This window comes from Panthera leo, chromosome E1 (assembly GCF_018350215.1).
Source record: "Panthera leo isolate Ple1 chromosome E1, P.leo_Ple1_pat1.1, whole genome shotgun sequence".
NCBI lineage: Eukaryota > Metazoa > Chordata > Mammalia > Carnivora > Felidae > Panthera > Panthera leo.
This window is the reverse complement of record NC_056692.1, coordinates 2,480,066-2,498,933: the sequence shown is the minus strand read 5'-3', so window position 1 is coordinate 2,498,933 and position 18,868 is coordinate 2,480,066. Positions and strand designations below refer to the sequence as shown.

Below are 18,868 nucleotides of genomic sequence, written 5' to 3'. Positions count from 1 at the left end.
CCTAGGCCATAAATATTTGGCCCGAAGCTGCCTTGTAAAGCTCTGCTATAAAGATTATGCAAATGGCAGTTTAGATGAGTATCAAACATGCTCCTTGACGGGAGGTGGTCACAGCACCCAGGAAAGTTTTCTCCCCGACGGACAGGATGCGCGGACATCAGGCAAACACACGCTGTGGAGGGGTGGCAACAAGGTACAGGAGGCCCCCTTGAAATCCTCTGCTAGAAACTATTCACAAACCTCACAGAAGCTGTACAACTTATAAGCCAAACTATGGGCTGCTATAAACCATGGAAAACATACTTCTCCGCATACAGAACGAAAACCCCCCATGCACCTTGTTAACCCTTAAAAAGCAGCAGGTTACAAAAATCCTGTTTACAGGGTGATTCTATTTTGTGTGCGGTGTTTATTTTTAATTACATGGTAATCAGGATTACTTCTAGGGAGCAGGGGGCTGGGGGCTGGATTTTTCAGTTTCCTGTATATACCTCTACGTCAAGTTTTTTTTTTTTTTTTTTTACAGTGAGCATGCACAATTTTTATAATTTTAAAATACCCATGGGGCGTCTGGGTGGCGCAGTCGGTTAAGCGTCCGACTTCAGCCAGGTCACGATCTCGCGGTCCGTGAGTTTGAGCCCCGCATCGGGCTCTGGGCTGATGGCTCGGAGCCTGGAGCCTGTTTCTGATTCTGTGTCTCCCTCTCTCTCTGCCTCTCCCCCGTTCATGCTCTGTCTCTCTCTGTCCCAAAAATAAATAAAAAACGTTGAAAAAAAATTAAAAAAAAAAATAATAAAATAAAATACCCACTAAAGATTTTAAAAATAAAACACACACACACACACACACACACACACACAAATACATTAAGTAGGGGGTTAAAAAAAAGAGTGGAAAAAGGTGAGTGGGTGGCTCAGTCTGTTGAGCGACTGACTTTGGCTCAGGTCACCATCTCTCAGTTCGTGGGTTCGAGCCCCGCGTTGGGCTCTGTGCTGACAGCTCGGAGCCTGGAAGCCTGCTTCGGATTCTGTGTGTGTGTGTCTCTCTCTCTGCCCCTCCCCTGCTCACACTCTGTCTCTGTCTCTCAAAAAATAAATGAATGTTTAAAAAAAAAAAAAAAAGTGGAAAAAAACATACCGAACTGTTAAGAGGGGTTGTCTTTGGGGAAATGTTTTTGCTCTCTTCTATTTCCCTGCATTTTGCAAACTTTCTACAATTGTTGATGATTTTATAATGGGAAAAAAAAAATCATTTTGAAAACACTTTGGATATACAAAACAGCGTAGATAGCATGCTACTATTTACATAAAAAAAGCTATTTATGTCCACATAGACTCTTATCTCTGGAATGTTACACAAGAAACTGGTAACACTGACTCTGTAAAGAGAAACTGAGTCAAGCCGGGGGAGGGGGGCAGCCGTGGAGCGAGATTCTCCATTCTCTACCCTAGTGCAACTTGTCAATTTTGTAACGTGTACCTCACATCACCCCTTGTAAAAGGTTTGACTGTTTTAAAAATCAAAACTATTATTAAAAAAATAATAAAATTACGTATTCTACCACCTTGCTAAATTTGCTTCGAATATACTGTGTTCACCGAGTTTTACGGGCAATTCTCCTGAAAGGAAAACTGTGTTTATTGCTTGTTCTTTGGGAGGGCTGCCACACAAGCCAGCTCTCCTCATGACAGTCTCGCAAGTGGATTTTTCGGGTAGATAAGGAACCGCAGGCCCAGAGGAGCTTGGCGGCCTGCCCGAGGTCACGCGGCAGACCGGTCGCCTCCCGCGGTGAGACCCTGCTGTGTCTGGCCCTGAGGATGGGGCGGAGGCAGAGCCACCAGCCCATGCTTACCTTCGGCCTCTCTCACGCTCAAAACGTACACACGGATCGTTGGGACTTTAGAAAATTCCGTCACGTGAAGGCAGGCCTTGAATTCCAGGGGAAAGGACAACCATCGGGCCGCGCGGGTTAAGTATTCGTGTCATTGCAAGGCCAGGTGCGTCTGGGCGCCTGTCCCAACACGGCGCCTTCGGGAGCACCCAGCCTGACGGGACAATGAGCCCTGCAGATCCAGCCCCGTTACGCGCCTGCAAATGTCACGGCCGGGGTAAGCCCGGCCTCCCCCTCTGTCTCGTCCAAAGCGGGGTGTTGATGTATGAAGCCATTTTTCTAGGATCCTGCTTGGTTACACCTCCAAACCTCACGAGCCTGAGCAAAGCCGTTGTCTGACGCCCCTCCCCAGCCCAACACTCATGTCCGGCCTCGAGCGTCTCTGCCCTTCTCAATGATTGCCTGGGTCTCCCCTTCCTTCCTCGACCACGACGTGACCTCTCCCCCCGGTTAGTTCCGTCCGCCCCCTCCCCCCCGCCCCGGACTCCATCTCCACGCAGGCCTTCTCTAGCAGAGCCCCTGCCACGCGTGCCCAACAAATAAGGACATTCTGGGAGGTAAAGCCAGTGCCCGTGGCAACAGCCTTAGAAGCCCAGGAAGCAGCTCTTATCACAGGGCCTGGCTGATGACAAGAGGGAGCCAAACCAATCAAGTGGAAAGTTATTTCCTTCCAAATAAGAAAAAACTGTCACCAGAAGGCTTGCAATCTCTACAGACAGATGTCTTGCATAGCTCCTTCTTTATTTTTCCCGTCTGCATCTTCTACGGAACGGAAGGCAGTACGGCCCCAGTTCCCTTCCAGAGTGGCAGAGGGCACGGGCTTTGCCATCTGACACGGTCCCAGTGCCTAACTCGGTTCCCAGCACACAGAGGGCCCTGAGTGTATCTTTCTGAGTAACGATTACATGAATTAACTGCATTTTAAATCACTGGAACCTGAAAACGTCATCGTTGTAAAAGCCGTAGGAGAGGGCCTGACGGATTCCCAGGAAAGCCCGCACCTCGGCTCGCGGTCGGATGACTTAGCTGAGCCGTTGTGGCCATCTAGTGGCCGAACGCCTACATCGCCGGCCCAGGGGGTTAGCGGGGGCTGCGCTTTGGAGATGAAGCGCAGAACTGAAGTTAGGAAGTGACAGCACGCACATCACAGCATAAGAGAGACTTCGAAGCGGGAATGGCGCGAGGAACCTAGGGCAGGGCCTTAAGGCCTCGGGAGAGCGGGGCGCAGGGAGCGGCGGGGGAGATGCCGGCCGAGCACAGGGACAGGGGTGGGACTGGGTCCCGTACTTGTCAAAGTTGACATCCAGCATGCCCGCCTTCTCCTGGCTGACCCGTAACAGCGGTGTATCCAGCCGCCGAATACAGTCCTTGTCCAGCGTTGACGTCCAGTCTTGGAAAGTCTTTCGAACCAATTCATCGATGGCCTGAACCATCTGCTGGTAGGCGTGCACACTCTCCTCTCCGGTCCCGATGTGGGGCAGGAAGTGGGCACTAGAGAGACACTAAGGGGGGGGGGGGGTGGGGACAACGGGTGGCTGGAGCCCGCTGGCCACCATCCTCCGAGGCACCGTCTCCCCGCCCGCGGGCCCACACAGGGTGCGGCCTGTGGCGGAGGCCGGCCCCGACCGCCCGGGGGGAGTTGGGCCACACGCACAGGTGACAGGAGGCGGCCAGGGAGTCAGCAGCGCGCAGGGGAAGCACGGAAACTCGGGTCAGGAGAAGTTGGCAAAAAAAGTAAATCACGGGAGGTGAGGACAGAAGAGGTACGACGTTGAAAACCAGTACGGGCCCTTCCTCCCCAAGTCCCAGCTCAGCGACCGTGAAGCGGCCTCTGCTGTCCGCAGGCCGCCTGGGTCTCACCAGAACCAATCACACGACGGCAGATACTTCAAGAGCGTTAGACCTATGCGCCCAAAACTGCCCTTTAGAGGTTGTTGGGTTTTTTCTGGTTCTTCATGCCTGCTGTTCTAGACCAGGCCCTTCAAGGGCCACAGCTGCCCAAGGTCATATTCCTCCTCTGACGGCCCAGCTTCCCAGATGCTGGGCCGGCTCCTCCTCTCCAGCTTGACAGGAAAATCCTAGCGGGACTCACGTTCCACCCATCACGCCCGCCGTCGCTGTGAATCCCAAGCTCCGGCCCCGTCCTGTCCGGGCCCCACACCTGCCAGTCCCCCGGCCCACCCCGACCTCCCACCGTGGAGACGCTCTGGGGAAACTCCCGGGGCGGGTCCCCGGCCAGCACGGGGCACAGCCCCCCACCTCCACCGCCTCACGAGAACGAGTCTGGGGAGAGGCCAGGCTCACGTTCATGACTCTGTCGATGCGCCGCCGCAGGATCCGCACCCAGCGCGCCTGCCCAGAGAACTGGGCCACGTAGGGCTCCAGGTACGGCCATTTCTTGTTCAGCTCCCGGTTCACGAGGGCCAGCTCGCTATTGAACAGCATGTACAGGTCCACCGCCTTCTTGTCGTAGGTGCGCTTGATGGCCTAAGGAAGAAGGGAGAGAGCCTGAACCCGCGCCCCGGCGGATCCAGGGTCCCCCCCAGGGACTCAAGCTGGAGGACACCTTCTCCCGGGGCCATCTGGAAACTCGGGGAGCAGAGGGAAGAAGAGGCTCTGGCGGTGGAGGACGCGGGGGGGGACGTGGGAGGGCACGACTGGAGGTGGCACGGAGTCGGGAAGGATCAGGAAGAACTGAAGGAGGCAGAGGAGAAGCCGGGCGGGGCGGGGCGGGGGGGGGGGTGGGGCGGCACCTCCCGCGACGCGAGCCGGTGGAAGGTGTCCAGCAGTAACACTCCCTGCTCCACATCTCGGACTAACTCGAAGGCGGAGGTGATCAGGTTCTGAGTCATCACCTCCAGGTCCTTGACTCCAGAACGAAACCTGCGCCGTTAGAGACGCGTGATGAGCGTGATGACCGGTGACTGGCAGGCGCCCTCACCTGCCTCAAGGCCACGCCCCGAGTGAGACTCCCCCTGGGCTGATACCGAGGGCCTCCCTGGTGCCAGGCACCAAGGGCGTCACGTGCCCGACTCCGTTCGTTCCGCAAAGCGATACAGTGAGGTTGGGTTCTACCACTAGGCCCTCTGTTTTAGTGGAGGAAACAGGCTCTCACTGGTTAACGGGGTGTGCCCAGCATCACCTACTGCGGGCCCTCCTCCAGCCCCGCCCCCTGTGCCCCGCCCCACCCCCCTCCTCCCCAGCCCGGGGCAGGGGCGGGATGGGGGGGGGGGGGCACTCTCACCTGTTGTAGTCTTCGTGCCAGGACGTGTTCTTGACATCCAGGATGCCCCCGCGGACAGCCCGCAGCATATGGAGGTTTTTATGAAAGATGTCCTCGATCTCCAGCAGGTTCCGTGTGATCTGGGGCCCCTGGGCCCCAAAGAAGCAGGGAAGGGGACCCTGCTTGCCGTCTTCCCAGCGGGCAAAATGATACTGGCAGTCACAGACCTACAACGAAGTCAGCGAGCGTCAGGCCTCCCTGCTCTTGTTTCTGACCTCGCAGGCCCTGAGCTCTTCGGTTTGGCTCAAGATGTCTAAACACCAGGGAGGACCCACCAGACACAAGGAGCTACTGGGATGAATTGGGGCTGCAGAATGAACTAGAAGACACCCGGGCAGTGATTACAGGCAAGGGTCTAAAAGGACGGGACAGAGGTGGGGCACACAGTTATGCAGAGTCCAAGCAGTAAGCTCCCGGCTCAGCCTCTGCCCTGTCTCCTCGGCCCCTGGCCGGGGTCTGGGGTCCACTGTGCCCGCCCCTCCCTCCCTGACAGTCTGCCCACCTCAATGAGGTCCTTGCAGCGCTGCACAAAGGCATCCACCTGAGCGAATATGCTGGTCTGGTCCAGGACCCAGCCCCGGTTGGAGAACCTACATCCAGAGAAAGGTGGACCGGATGAAAATGTAGGAAACGGCCTGCGCGAAGCTCCAACTGGGAGTCCTGGGTTTGGGGGGCCTTAGAAAAGGGGACCCCAAGAGGCAGTTTTCCTGAGCCCTGAAGGGAGGAGATGCAAGATGAGGAGAAGCAGAGAGGAGGCAAAGCATCTCCGTTCTAGAAGTTTTAGAACTTCAGACTTTCGGGCCAAGAAAGCCAAGAAATCCAAGAAAGGAGGAGTGAGCCAGGAAGGATTCCCGGGACGAGGGAGAGGAGGAGCCAGGGCTAGGCACTAGAGTATCTGCATCCCGAGAGAACTGGGACCGGGTCTCGGAACCGGAATCCGTAGGCTTTAAACATCTGCGCTCAGCGGGAGTGGCAGGGGTGACAGACGGGACCGTGGGGGACGCACGGCGTACTGGGTATGCATCTGCACAGCCTGTAGGTAGTGGTCTTTCCAGGCCTGGCAGCACGAGATGCAGCCCTGGAGGTCCTCCTTGCTGGAAGTGACGTAGCCCTCGAAGATACGGTCCAGGGAGATGGCGTGACAGCACAGGCGGATGATCTCATTGCTCATCTGCGGACGGGTGGACGGGCGGATGGGTGGCCCGAGTGGCACCCACCCCTTCCCCGCCGCTCCTTGCCGCAGCCCGGCTCACTTCCCGGCTCAGCGCCCTGTCTCAGTCAGCCCAGATGGAACGTGGGTCCCGCTCCTCAAAAGCCGGCGTCCCTTCCCAAACCTGCCTCTCGCCCACTGCCATGCCCGGCTTTGGAGACGAGAAAACAAGGGCCTTCGCCTCCTGCCCAGCTCAGCCTGGGCGTCTGTGCCGCCTGCCTCCCCCACCACGGAAGCAGGCTGTCCAGCCCAGGCCCCCACCCCCACCCCCGGGCCGCTCCTCACTGCCCGAAACTGCAGACTTTCTGCCTAGCGATGCCCCTTCCTCAGCGAATCGGGCCCCTCTGCTAAAGCCCTCCGCCCGCGCCCCTGCGGAACGCGCACCTTTCGGAAGAGGGAGGTCAGCCTCTCCCGAGTGTTGTAGTGGGGAGAGTTGACCCAGATGACGCGGATGAGGCTGATCAACTTGGGGAGCTTACTGGAGATGTCCTTAGGCTGCATGTAGGCCAGCTCCTGGTAGGGCTCCTTCAGGGTCGACAGAAACGTCAGGTTTGACTGGGCTTGTTGGAAGCCATCCTGGCAGGGAAGACCAACCGGGAGTGAGTCCCGTCCGTTGGAAAGAAGCGGCCCAGAGCCAGCACCGTTTGCCCATCTGGAACCCCGCCCTGACCTGCCTCTCTCAGAGCCTAGCCAGGCATCTCAGGTCTCCGTGGGCCCTCAAGACCCGAGTTCATACCTGTCCGCTTGGGTTCGTGCTTCCCACCACGGGGCCTCGGTGTCTTTTCTCGTGGGGAGTCCCATCTCTCCCACCAGACTGGGATTCCCTACGCTCAGGGTTTGTGAGCTCAGGGATGGTCCACGCCATCTCCCTGGACCTCCCAGCGTCTCCAGCTGAATTCAGAACCGCGCACCGCTCAATAACTGTTGATCGACTGACCGCACACCCTCGCGGTTTCACCCGGTATCCCTCACCGCCCTGGTCTCAAGCAGGGTTCTAAACTTTTCCACGTAGCTGTGGCTCAGTTCCCTTAAGACCTAGCTCAAAATCCTGCCCGGGAAGAGAAGGCCTCCGCCTTCTCTGCCTGTATTCCACAGATCACTCTGCCCTTCTGCGTGTCCCCAAAGCTAACAGAATCATCTCGTCACGCTTTATTAAATTTATTTTTTAAGTGTTTGTCTTGCAATTCTCTTGGCTGAACCCTATGGGTTCCTCTTTGACCCCATGCCATCTAGTGATTCTGTCTTGTGGAAGCCTTATTTTCTGAGCTGGACTGTAGGGGTGGGGTTCATGGAGACAGATTATAGGGGTGGGGCTCATAGAAGGTACTCAGTGTTTATTTGTTGACTGACTGCAGTCTCCCTAATTAAACCATAAGCTCCTTGGGACCTTGTGTTTTCCTCCTTGTGTACTCCCGCCCCCCCCCCCCCCCGCCCAAGTGCAAGTCCAAACACTGGGTGGATGCTTACTCTGGCTCCTTCTCCTTAGCACCTGATATTGTCCCAACCACCGTCCACTTTCTGCTAAGCCTCTATCCTTTCTTTTTTTTTTTAACGTTTATTTATTTTTGAGAGAGTGAGAGAGAGAGATCGAGAGTGTGAGCAGGGGCGGGGCGGAGAGAGAGGGAGACCCAGAATCCGAAGCAGGCTCCGGGCTCCGAGCCGTCAGCCCAGAGCCCCACGCGGGGCTCGAACTCACGAACGGCGAGATCACGGCCCGAGCCGAAGTCGGACGCTTAACCGGCTGAGCCCCCACCCCGGGCGGCCCCTTAAGCCTCCATCCTCTGTCCCGCTCACCAACCTGGATCTGCTGGGCCAGTTTCATAAAGGGTGCCAAGTAGGACGACTTGGCAAGGTGCAGGATGGACTCGATGTGCTTCACTCCCTCCTTCACCAGCTGTTTACTGATGCCAGACAGGTCCATGCACCGATTGCGCCAGAACTCAATCTCCTCCAAAGGACCTAAATTTTCTCCTATCTCCACAGACTCCTGGGCACTGAGCACCTCCTTTATCTGCCGGGTCCAGTGGATCATGGAGGCTGCGGGGGAGAGCACAAAACCTCTTGCGCGTCTTTAAACGGCCCCCCCCCCCCCGTGTGTCCTTCCCGCCGCCGCCCGCGCAGCCCTCCCAACCCAGCTCCTTCCTCGGCCTCTGGGCTGCCCCTCTGCTGTCCCCTTGGCCCCGCAACACACTGGCAACGGCAGCCACTCACTCTCCAGCCGCTGCACCAGCTCCTTGTCCTTAACTACCACCTCAGGCTCCATGTTCATGGCCTCTGCAGGAATGTAGAGAACCGTGTGCCCCTCCAGTTTGTAGCGAGTATCTACCGAAAGGAAAGGAAAGGACCGCGGAAGTTCACAGACGGGAATGAGTTTATGCTACCCCAGTTCCAACAGTGGTTGGTATTCCAGGGCCCAGGAAGTATGGGGGATTTCAGGAGAACGGGCAAAAGAAACTACGACTCCTAATTTTTTGACATCAAGAGGGAAAATGACAGAAGGCAAGAGGGAAACCTCGTTGAGGTAAAACAAGAGATTGTCATAAAATAAGGTCAAAGATCTGGACCGCGTCTTCAACGTTCTCTTCTACGATGCATGCGCTCCCCCCAGGAGCCCCATACCGCCCGCGTTTCCCCTGACCCCACGTGTACTCATGAAATACCCAACTCTACGTTTGAGCGGATCCGGTCAACCGTCGACGGCAGAAAACCGTACCTGTACTGGGAGGCAAATTCTGCACCCTGACCCACACATTCAGCAAACGCACACAGGCACCGACTCCGTGCCGGGCCGCACAGGTACTCGGGATGAATCTCCCACCCGCCTCGCTCGCCCCTCCCGTCGGTGGGGCCCCAGACAGGAACCAGGCACGGGAGGTTTTCCGCTCACCTGTCAGGCAGGCCAAGAATCTGTGCAAGTGAGAAGCAAAATGATTTCGAATACTCTCAGGCCAGGTTGCGTTTGCAAAGATCTGAGGGGCAAAGACGCCACTGAGCAGCCGAAGCAGGGCCGGGATGTAGGAACCACGCACCGTCCCAAACTGCACGGTGGCCTCGAAGTTCTCTGGAGTGATGGGAACCGGCGCCTGGCGTATGAAGTAGACGATCTGGTTCTGCGTCTGCATGGAAGACAGTAGGTCAGAGATCAGCGTCCAGACCCCAGCATGGTACCCACAGAATCTGAGGCGCCAATCACGAAGGCCTGGCTGAGGTCTCTGTCACGTTCCCTTAGGGCATCCTGACTCCTCTCCAAATGTGTCACGGTGTGCTTCCTGTGTCTTTCAGGGGACATAACAGAGTCCACACCCAGAACCACAGGGAGGAAGTGCAGAGAGCGTGTCTTGAAGGGAGGGAGGGACTGTGTATTCTGTCCAACTTGGTTCCGGAACCTAGTACACTTGACTGGGACACATTAGATGCTCCATAAATGTTGGACAGATGGGATGGAATGAAAGGGATAGAATGGGGGAAGCACTTGTAGGTATAGGGAAAGCCGGAAGGAGAGGAATGGAATTAACAGGCAATTGACTTGGGTGTTTCCATTTCAGTTGCATAAACTTCTCTCCCAATTTTCCATTTACCCCTCAACTTGGTTAATGGTGAGTTTGTGTGGCTGTTGTCGTTGCCCACATCCAGAAATGTACAGCTTTCGTGTAGTTAAAACTTTACAATTTTCAAGTTCCTGACTTCCCTACATGCTTAGAAAGACCATTCCTCCCTAAGATCAGATCTGCCTTTCGTGTGGGCGTGCATTTGACTACTCTTTACAATTTAGTTCATTCCAAAAACTGAAAATGAAGCACAAAGAAGAAATAAATAACCATCCATCTTCCCACTGCCCAGAATTAAATTTTGGCATTTTGGGTCTTTTTTTTTTTTTAAAGCTTAACACTATTATTTTTCTTAAAATGATATATGTATGTAATACCGTATGATTTCCCTCCTGTGCAGTATTCAAGAAATAAAACGAGCAAGGGGGAAAACAGAAAGAGGAGCAAACCAAGAACCAGACTCTTGGGGTGCCTGGCTGGCTCAGCTGGTTTTTGTGTGCTGGATTACTGGTGTGTACGTGTTAAGATTAGTGAGTGTGTGTGGTATATTGTGCGGTACGTGTGTGGTGCACATTGGCGTGATTCTAGGATACGTGTGGTTTGCCTGTGTGTGTGGTGTAAGTGTGGTATGTATGAGTGAGAGTGCATGCAACTCTCGATCTTGGGGTTGTGAGTTCGAGCCCCACGTTGGATGTAGAGAGTACTAGAATAAATAAATAAACTTAAAAAAGAGAGAGAAAGAAACAGACTTTAAACTATAGGGAAGAAACTGATACTTTCCAGAGGGGAGGTGGGCGGGAAGATGGGTGTAATAGGTGACAGGAATTAAGGAGAGCACTTGCCATGCTGAGCACAGGGCGATTAAAATAAAAACTTTTTAAAAGGCGGGGGAGGAGCCCCTGGCTGGCTCAGTCAATAGAGCATGTGACTCTTGGACCTGGGGTTATGAGTTTGAGCTCCATCTGGGGCATAGAGATCACTTAAAAATATCTTTGGGGCGCCTGCGTGGCTCAGTCAGTTGAGCGTCCGACTTCAGCTCGGGTCATGATCTCGCAGTTTGTGAGTTCGAGCCCCACGTCGGGCTCTGTGCTGACAGCTGGAAGCCTGGAGCCTGTTTCCGATTCTGTGTCTCCCACTCTCTCTGCCCCTTCCCTGCTCACACTGTCTCTCTCTCACAAATAAACATTAAAATTTTTTTAATAAAATAAAATATCTTTGAGGCACCTGGGTGGCTTGGTCAGTTAAGCATCTGGCTCTTGATTTTGGTTCAGGTGATGATCTCAAGGTTCATGGGATCGAGTCCTGCGTTGGGCTCTGCATTGACAGTGCTGAACCTGCTTGGGAGTCTCTCTCTCTCTCTCCCTCTCTCTCTCTCTGCCCCTCCCTCCTCCCCCTCAAAATAAATAAATAAAAATTAAATAAATAAAAACATAAAATCTTTTGGCACCTGGGTGGCTGTCAGTTGAATGTCAAGAGTTGGATGCTTAACCAACTAAGCCACCCAGGCACCCCTAGTATTAATTTTTATTTAAATGAGTTGAACGTTCCTAGATTCTTTATTCCTGAGTTCTTTATTTGGTTCATTTCTTTCTTTTCTAAGATTTTATTTTTGAGTAATCTCTACACCCAACGTGGGGCTCAAACTCATGACCCCAGATCAAGAGTCTCACGCTCCACTGCGTGAGCCAGCCAGGAGCCCCTATTTGGTTCATTTCTTAATGGAATAGATTTCCACTGATGATAAATATATTTTTTTTTTAAGTAGGGTTCTTTCAAGATTGAAAATGACCACCTCTTTGTTGCCATTGTATTTGACCATCTCGGCTGGGTATAATACCCTTGGGGCACACTGTCCTTCCGAGAGAACTCTGAGTGTGTTCTTCCTGGTGATCAGAGAAGTGGGCGACCAGCCTCATGTTTCCTCGTGGCAGACTATTTGTTTTTTGGCGAGGGCTAAGTCATTTTTTCCCAAAGTTTTGTGTTTTAAATAATTCCAACTCATAGAGAAACTGCAAGAAAAATCCAATGAACAGCACACCCTCCATCTAGACTCATTATTGTCAACATCTGTGCTTGAGGGAACCCTCTTGCTCGCTCCCTCTCCCAGCTGAGCCATTTGAGAGTTAGCAGTAGACATCGTGATAGGGCGCCCTTAAATACTTTGGCGTATAGCTCTGAAAAAGGCTATTCTCCAACACATCCAACACCATAATTATCACACACTCAGAAGACTGAACTTCATACAACACTTGATATAATACACAATCCATGTTCAATTTTCCCCAGTGGTCCAAATAACGTCACATACGGCTGTTCTTTGCCACCCAGGACCCAATCCAGGATCACACACAGCCGTGTCTTCTCAGTTTCCTTGCATTCCACACGGTTCTCCGGTCTTTTCCTTTTTTTTTTTTTTTTTCTTTTTCTTTTTAGTTTATTTACTTATTTTGAGAGAGAGTGCAGATGAGGAAGGGGCAGAGAGAGAGAGGGAGAGAATACCAAGCAGGCTCCGCGCCACCAGCGCAGAGCCCAACGTGGGGCTCAAACTCACGAACCGTGAGACCATGATCTGAGCCGACCTGAGCCACCCAGGCGCCCCCCACCCCACCACCCCTGTCTTTTTCTTTCTTCCATGGCACTGATCTTTCTAACAGTCCAGGCCAGTTGTTTTCCAAAATGTCCCTTAACTTGGATTTATCTGATTGTTTCCTCAGTATTAGATGCAGGTTAAATCTTCTTGGCAGGAATACCACCTAGGCGATGTTCCCAAAGAATTAATTCCCTTGGAGTTCAGTAGCTTACCTAAGATGTGTGTTGACATTAAACATTGTGTAACAAATTTTGTGGAAGAAAAGTATGCTCTGCCAATTCCCAGATTCAGGTCCTTCTGCAGGTCAAGGAAATTCTTTGTGTTTTATCTTTAAATTTCTATTGTCTCATTCGTTGGCACTCTATATTAGATCACCTGTCTTATTAACGTTCCTTTAATCGTGTTGTCATTGGCTTTCTCTTCCTCGTGCACTATGATGATCTCGAGCCTCTCTTCCCTGGCAACTCGGGTCTGCAGCGATCGCTCGTCAGTCCCTCGCTGTTTCTAACCTACTGGGTTTTGTCACCTGCTGCTATGTTCATTTCCTAAAATTTGCAATCTCCGTTTTATGTATTTCCCATGTTGCATCATTTCACCTCCCAGCTTTTTAAAAATTGAATTCATGCTCTTGTTAGGTTTGTTCCTAGCACAAATTCTGTTGTGAGGAATTTCCTTCTGCTTGGCTCTTTTCCTCCTGTGTCTGCTTTGTTCCATTTGTGTCCCCTGGATGTAATATGCCTGCGGTTGCCACGCAATTCCTCTCCGCCTTCCACATGCGTGAGCAGTTTCTGTGACCCCATCTTTTCTGCTCTAACAGACTGTGGGTGACTCCTTGATGTCCTGCTGGGAGAGCGTGTTTCTTTCCCCCCTCCAAGTGAAAGGATCGCGTATTTTACGCTTTATTCCCTCTAAGAGGATAGCATGAGGGGATGGGCGGGTGGTTCAGGCTAATTTCAAAAGAACGTAAAATCTCTGAGAAAATACCTGGGCACTTTCTTCCTTTTCAGGTTTTGTTACATGCCCTGAGGGTCCCATCTTGCTGGGGGTCCACCATTCCCCTGGGAAGAACATTTCTGTCACTCAGAGCACAGACCTTTCATTGGTCCCCACTTCATCAAGTTTCTTAGATTAGATTATGCTTCTTTCCTTCTTTACTCTTGGGTGTTGTTTATTTTTTTTTTCTGGTTTTACCTTTTGCTCCTTTTATCAAGAGTAATAATTCTTTTAAAAAAATTTTTAATGTTTATTTATTTTTGAAAGAGCGAGACAGAGCATGAGAGGGGGGAGACACAGAATCCGAACCAGGCTCCAGGCTCTGAGCTGTCAGCACAGAGCCCGACACAGGGCTTGAACTCACAAACTTGTGAGACCATGACCTGAGTCAAAGTCGGACGCTTAAGCGACTGGGCCACCCAGGCACCCCAAGAGTAATAATTCTTTAAGGAAGTTCAACTGGCCATCTTGACCCAGAAGCATACAACTAAGGCTGTAATCTCGTTTAGAATGTATTTCAGCATACCAAATAAATTTTCTCTTCCTTGAGGCATAATTGACAAATGAAAATGTATAGATTTAGGGTATACAACCTGATGTTTTGATGTATGTATACCCTGTGAAATGATCAGCATAATCAACCGAATGAATATATCCACTATCTCGGTAGGTACCCTTTTTTTCTTTTTCTTCTCGTGTGCATGTGTGTGTGCAGTGAGAACACTGAAGACGTACCCTCTTAGCAAACTGCAGGTGAACACACATGGTAATTGTGGTTACCGTGCTAAGAGATCTCCAGAACCATTCGCCTTGCATAAATGAAACTGTACCCTTTCCCTCCGGTTGTGTTGAGATATAACTGACCGATAACACTGTTAACGCGTACAACGTGATTTGATATATGTAAAGTGATGATCACAGTAAGTTTAGTTAACATCCGTCACCTCACGCACTTACAATTTTTTCCGTCTCATCTTGAGAGCTTTTTAAGATCTACCCCCTTAGCAACTTTCAAATACATGCTCTTGCTGACGATAGTCACCGTGTTGTACATTATATCACCAGAACTGATTTCTCTTAAAACTGGAGGTTTGTATCTTTTGACCGCCTTCAACCATTTCCCCTACCTGCCCACCCCCTCGCTCTAGCAACCGCCAATCTGTTCTGTTTCTGTGAGTTTGGGGTTTGCCCCCCCTAGATTCCACACATGAGTGAGATCATACAGTATTTACGTTCCTCTGACTTATTTCAGCATAATGCCCTCAAGTTCAATCCAGGATATTGCAAGTAGCAAGATTCTCTTTTCTTTCTTTCTGTTTTTAACTTTTTTAGGAGAAAAAAAAACTGAGAATCAGAGACCATCTCCACGCACTGTCGGTGTGGAGCGTGATGCGGGGCTCAGTGCCATGAACCACAAGATCATGACCTGAGCCTAAACCAAGAGCCCGCTGCTTAACCAACTGAGCCACCCAGGCGCCCCGGGCTTCTTTTCTTTCTCACTGCTGAATACTGTTCCATCGTGTGTACATGGAACTTTCTTTATCCATTCATCCATCGGTGGACACTTAGGCTGCTCCCATAGCTTGGCTATTGTAAATAATGCTGCAACGAACGTGGGGTACGGGTATCTTTTTGAGACAGTGATTTCATTTCCTTTGGATGGATGCCCACAACTCGACTGCCAGATCATAGGGTAGTCCTGTTTTTAATTTTCTGAGGAACGTCCATCCCATTCTCCAGAGCGACCGCACCAACTCACATTCCCACTAACAGTGCACGAGGGTTCCCTCTCCTGCACATCTTCACCAACATTTGCTGCCTCTTGGGAGTCTATTTGACGATGGCCATTCTGACAAGCGTCAGGTGGTATCTGATACCTCGCTGCGATTTTCACTTGCATTTCTCCCATTGATGATATGGAGGCACCTTTTCAAACACCCGTTGGCCATTTGTAGGTCTTCTTTGGGAAAATGTCTCTTCAATCCCTCTGCTCATTTTGTGATCAGGCTGTTCTTTTTGCTATTGGATTGTAGGAGTTCTTTATATACTTTGGATATTAACCTTTTATCAGATAGACGATTTACACATATTTTCTCCCAATCCTTAGGTTTGCCTTTTCATTTTGTTGATGGAAGAAGCTTTGCTGTGCAGAAGCTTTTGGATTTGATGTAGTCCCATGTGTGTATTTTTGCTTTGTGGCCTCTGCTTTTGATCTCCTCGTGCCCTCTGACCAACATCTGCCTGTTTCCCCCTGCTCTCCCCAGCTGATTCGATTTTTAATGGAAAACTTTTCTATATTTCCCAATTCTATTCACCGAAGGATCTGTTCTTCCCCACAGATTTTAAATGCAATTTTCAGAGAAAATGCTTACATATATGCGTCTGTGCTTGGTGTCTTTAACGTTGCATATCAATGTATGTTCCTGTCCCAGTACAGCTCTGTTGTAATTACTTCAGTTTAATTAGAAGAGATTTTCGTATTCACAACTCTCCAACATTACTTTCCTTCTTCATGCATATTTCTGGATACATATTTTTTAATGTTTATTTTTGAGAGACAGACAGAACGTGAGCGGGGGAAGGGCAGAGAGAGGGAGACACAGAATCCCAAGCAGGCTCCAGGCTCCGAGCTGTCAGCACAGAGCCCAACGCGGGGCTCGAGCTCATGATCCAGGAGAGCATGACCTGAGCTGAAGTCAGATGCCCAACCGACTGAGCCACCCAGGCGTCCCGACTGGATATATTTTTAAATCTTCACGTAAGGGATTTAGGGACTTTGGCACTGTGGTGGGAGTTGCATTAAAATGGTACATTTCTTTTTAGATAAAGGATCTTTATAATATTAAGATTCCCACCCAGAAACAGGATATGGCTATTCAGTCAAACCTTCTCTCATGGTTTCATGGCCTGCAACAAACTTGCTTTCTTTCATATAAATCCTACACATTTTTGGCAAACTCCTCTTCCTTTTACGAATGAGATCTTTTCTTTTTTTTTCCATGATGTTTTGTAGCTGCCTGACGCCAATGTACAGGAAAAAGCCGCAAGCTATTTTTGCTTTTGTTTGATCTGGAACATTTCCCAAATCGTGTCACGGCACACGGCCACGTTCACCTTCATTATCGTTATCGTTTTGTGTACGTGCTGCCAATAAAAGCAAAGCAAAGGCCTTTCTCTTTTCCAACACTTTATTTCAAAGGCTTCGAACATACAGAAAAGTTACAGGAGGTTTACAACAATGACCTATATACCCACTGCCCAGATTCCACCACTAACGTTCTACTCTGCCCGTCTTTTCACCGTCTCCCTACCCGTGGCTTACCCCTCGCCGATGTGTCTTCCACACGGTTGAAAGCGTTCTCTCTCTAATCCACGAAAGGCTGCGCTAGTTCCCTCCAGGAGGGAGGCCAAATTCTCCAGCGTAAACACAAGGCCCTCCGCGAAGTGACCCCAGCCCGCCTCTTCAGGATCGCCTCCCACAGCTCTTTTCTTTGCACATAAAGCGTTCTCTGCCGACACAGCTCTCACCCAGACGCGATGAAATCGGACTTACCTTTCTTTTCCAGCTCGAATGTCACCTCTGTCGCCAGGCCTTGCCAGCATCCCCCTGGCTATACTGTCCCCATAAAGTTCCTATTCAGCTCCGCCCGTGCATCCTAACACATTGTGAATAGTTTCTATACGTCTGTCTCCCCCACCAGACCATGAGATCGCCGGAAGCAAAACCCTGCCTCATGCCTCTGTATTCCGTCAAGCGGACCCACCGCGGGGCCCAACACACCTGGGGCACAGGAGGTAAGACTCAGATGACGGAGGGCCGCAAGCCCTCAGCTCCCTGGCCGACCCCCTCGGGGTCCAGGAGAGCCGAGCACCCACCTGTACAGGCATGCCCCGCTCCAGCGTCAGCCCCACACAGGGGTCGATGAAGATGGTGACGATGGGTTCCGAAGGGTCCCGGGCGAAGTGCTCCAGGACGGCGTCGTGCTCCGCTGTCCATTCCGCACCCGCCAGTCCCGTCAGCACGGCTCGGGACAGGAAAAGGGGCTTCTACGGGAGGGGAGCAGAGGGCCGAAGCAGGTACAGCTGTTAGGAGGAGTCCTTTCCCCCATTCACAAGCGCGCGTGGGGACACGGGACACGAGGCGAGAAGCCTGACGAGTCCAGGATGCTGAAGGGAAGGCTGCAGAGAAGCCGAATGGCAGGTTTCAAGCTTCTGAAGAAGGCAGTGAGATTCCCTTGGTCCAACGAGTGAAACTAGACAGACCACAGAGGAAAACGGGGGACACGATCTTCCCAAGATATCTCCTTTACGCCCGTGGTTGCAAAGACACCTCGCCCAGCAATCCTCGACCTCGGGGTAAAACTCCATCGAGGGACCCTGTAGGGTAGGAGCCTAAAGCAGGCAATCAGGCTCCAAGATGATGAGCTGGAAAAAGGAGAAGGGTGCAGCCTGCCCGGGGGGGGGGACACTGAACGGGAGACGTCAAGGCAAAGCCAACTGGCAGGGGTGCCTGGGGAGCTCAGTCGGTTAAGTGTCTGACTCTTGATTTCGGCTCAGTTCATCATCTTATGGTTTGCGGGTTCGAGCCCCAAGTCAGGCTCTACCCTGTCTCTGTCTCTCCCTTTTTCTCTGCTCCTCCTGTGAGTGCATTCCCTGTCTCTCTCTCTCTTTCGAAGTAAATAAACTTAAAAAAAAAAAAAAGCAAACTAGCATTAGCAGAAAGGGAGAACGAAGGGGAAGAGACAAGACTGGGAAACACCAAAGAACACACGAGTTAGACGGCAAAAAAATTGTAAGTGGTGACTAGAAAAAAAAAAAAAAAAGTCTGGAGAACTCCTCTAAATAATTAAAGGAACCGGAAGACATGAGGACAAACGCGAGGAGTCACCCTGTCCTTCTCCCGGTGCTCCCGGAAGATGAGAAGGAATCTCTTTCACCTGAAGTTTCCAAGTCGAGAAAGCTTCATGCTCTAAAATGTCTCCCATGTAGAGGGGCGCCTGGGTGGCTCAGTCGGTTGAGCATCCGACTTCGGCTCAGGTCACGATCTCGCGGTCCGTGAGTTCGAGCCCCGCATCGGGCTCTGGGCTGATGGCTCAGAGCCTGGAGCCTGCTTCCAATTCTGTGTCTCCCTCTCTCTCTGCCCCCCTCCCCCGTTCATGCTCTGTCTCTCTCTGTCTCAAAAATAAATAAACGTTAAAAAAAAAATTAAATGTCTCCCATGTAGAGCCAAGGGTGGACCAACGAGGAAAACGCAACCACCCCAGGAAATAAACGGACGCAAACGGACGTGTCGTGTCGCAAAAAGAGAAACTGAAAATATGAAAAAACTGTTCAGTGTCACTTGAAATCAAAG

The 18,868-nt window shown here is 51.5% G+C and overlaps 1 protein-coding gene across 4 annotated transcripts in view; it reads right to left on the bottom strand.

Annotated features, from left to right (window-relative positions):
* DNAH2 (dynein axonemal heavy chain 2) overlaps window positions 1-18,868 on the bottom strand; it is a 92,618-nt gene that overhangs the window by 65,399 nt on the left and 8,351 nt on the right. For all 4 annotated transcript variants that reach the window (XM_042914611.1, XM_042914612.1, XM_042914613.1 and 1 more), the window contains exons 4-14: window positions 17,392-17,562; window positions 9,272-9,500; window positions 8,596-8,706; window positions 8,183-8,421; window positions 6,769-6,960; window positions 6,188-6,345; window positions 5,677-5,764; window positions 5,136-5,341; window positions 4,645-4,774; window positions 4,196-4,378; window positions 3,179-3,393 (exon numbers count right to left, since the gene is read on the bottom strand). In XM_042914611.1, the coding sequence (XP_042770545.1) occupies window positions 3,179-3,393; window positions 4,196-4,378; window positions 4,645-4,774; window positions 5,136-5,341; window positions 5,677-5,764; window positions 6,188-6,345; window positions 6,769-6,960; window positions 8,183-8,421; window positions 8,596-8,706; window positions 9,272-9,500; window positions 17,392-17,562 (1,922 nt within the window). The remainder of the gene's footprint in view (window positions 1-3,178; window positions 3,394-4,195; window positions 4,379-4,644; window positions 4,775-5,135; window positions 5,342-5,676; window positions 5,765-6,187; window positions 6,346-6,768; window positions 6,961-8,182; window positions 8,422-8,595; window positions 8,707-9,271; window positions 9,501-17,391; window positions 17,563-18,868) is intronic.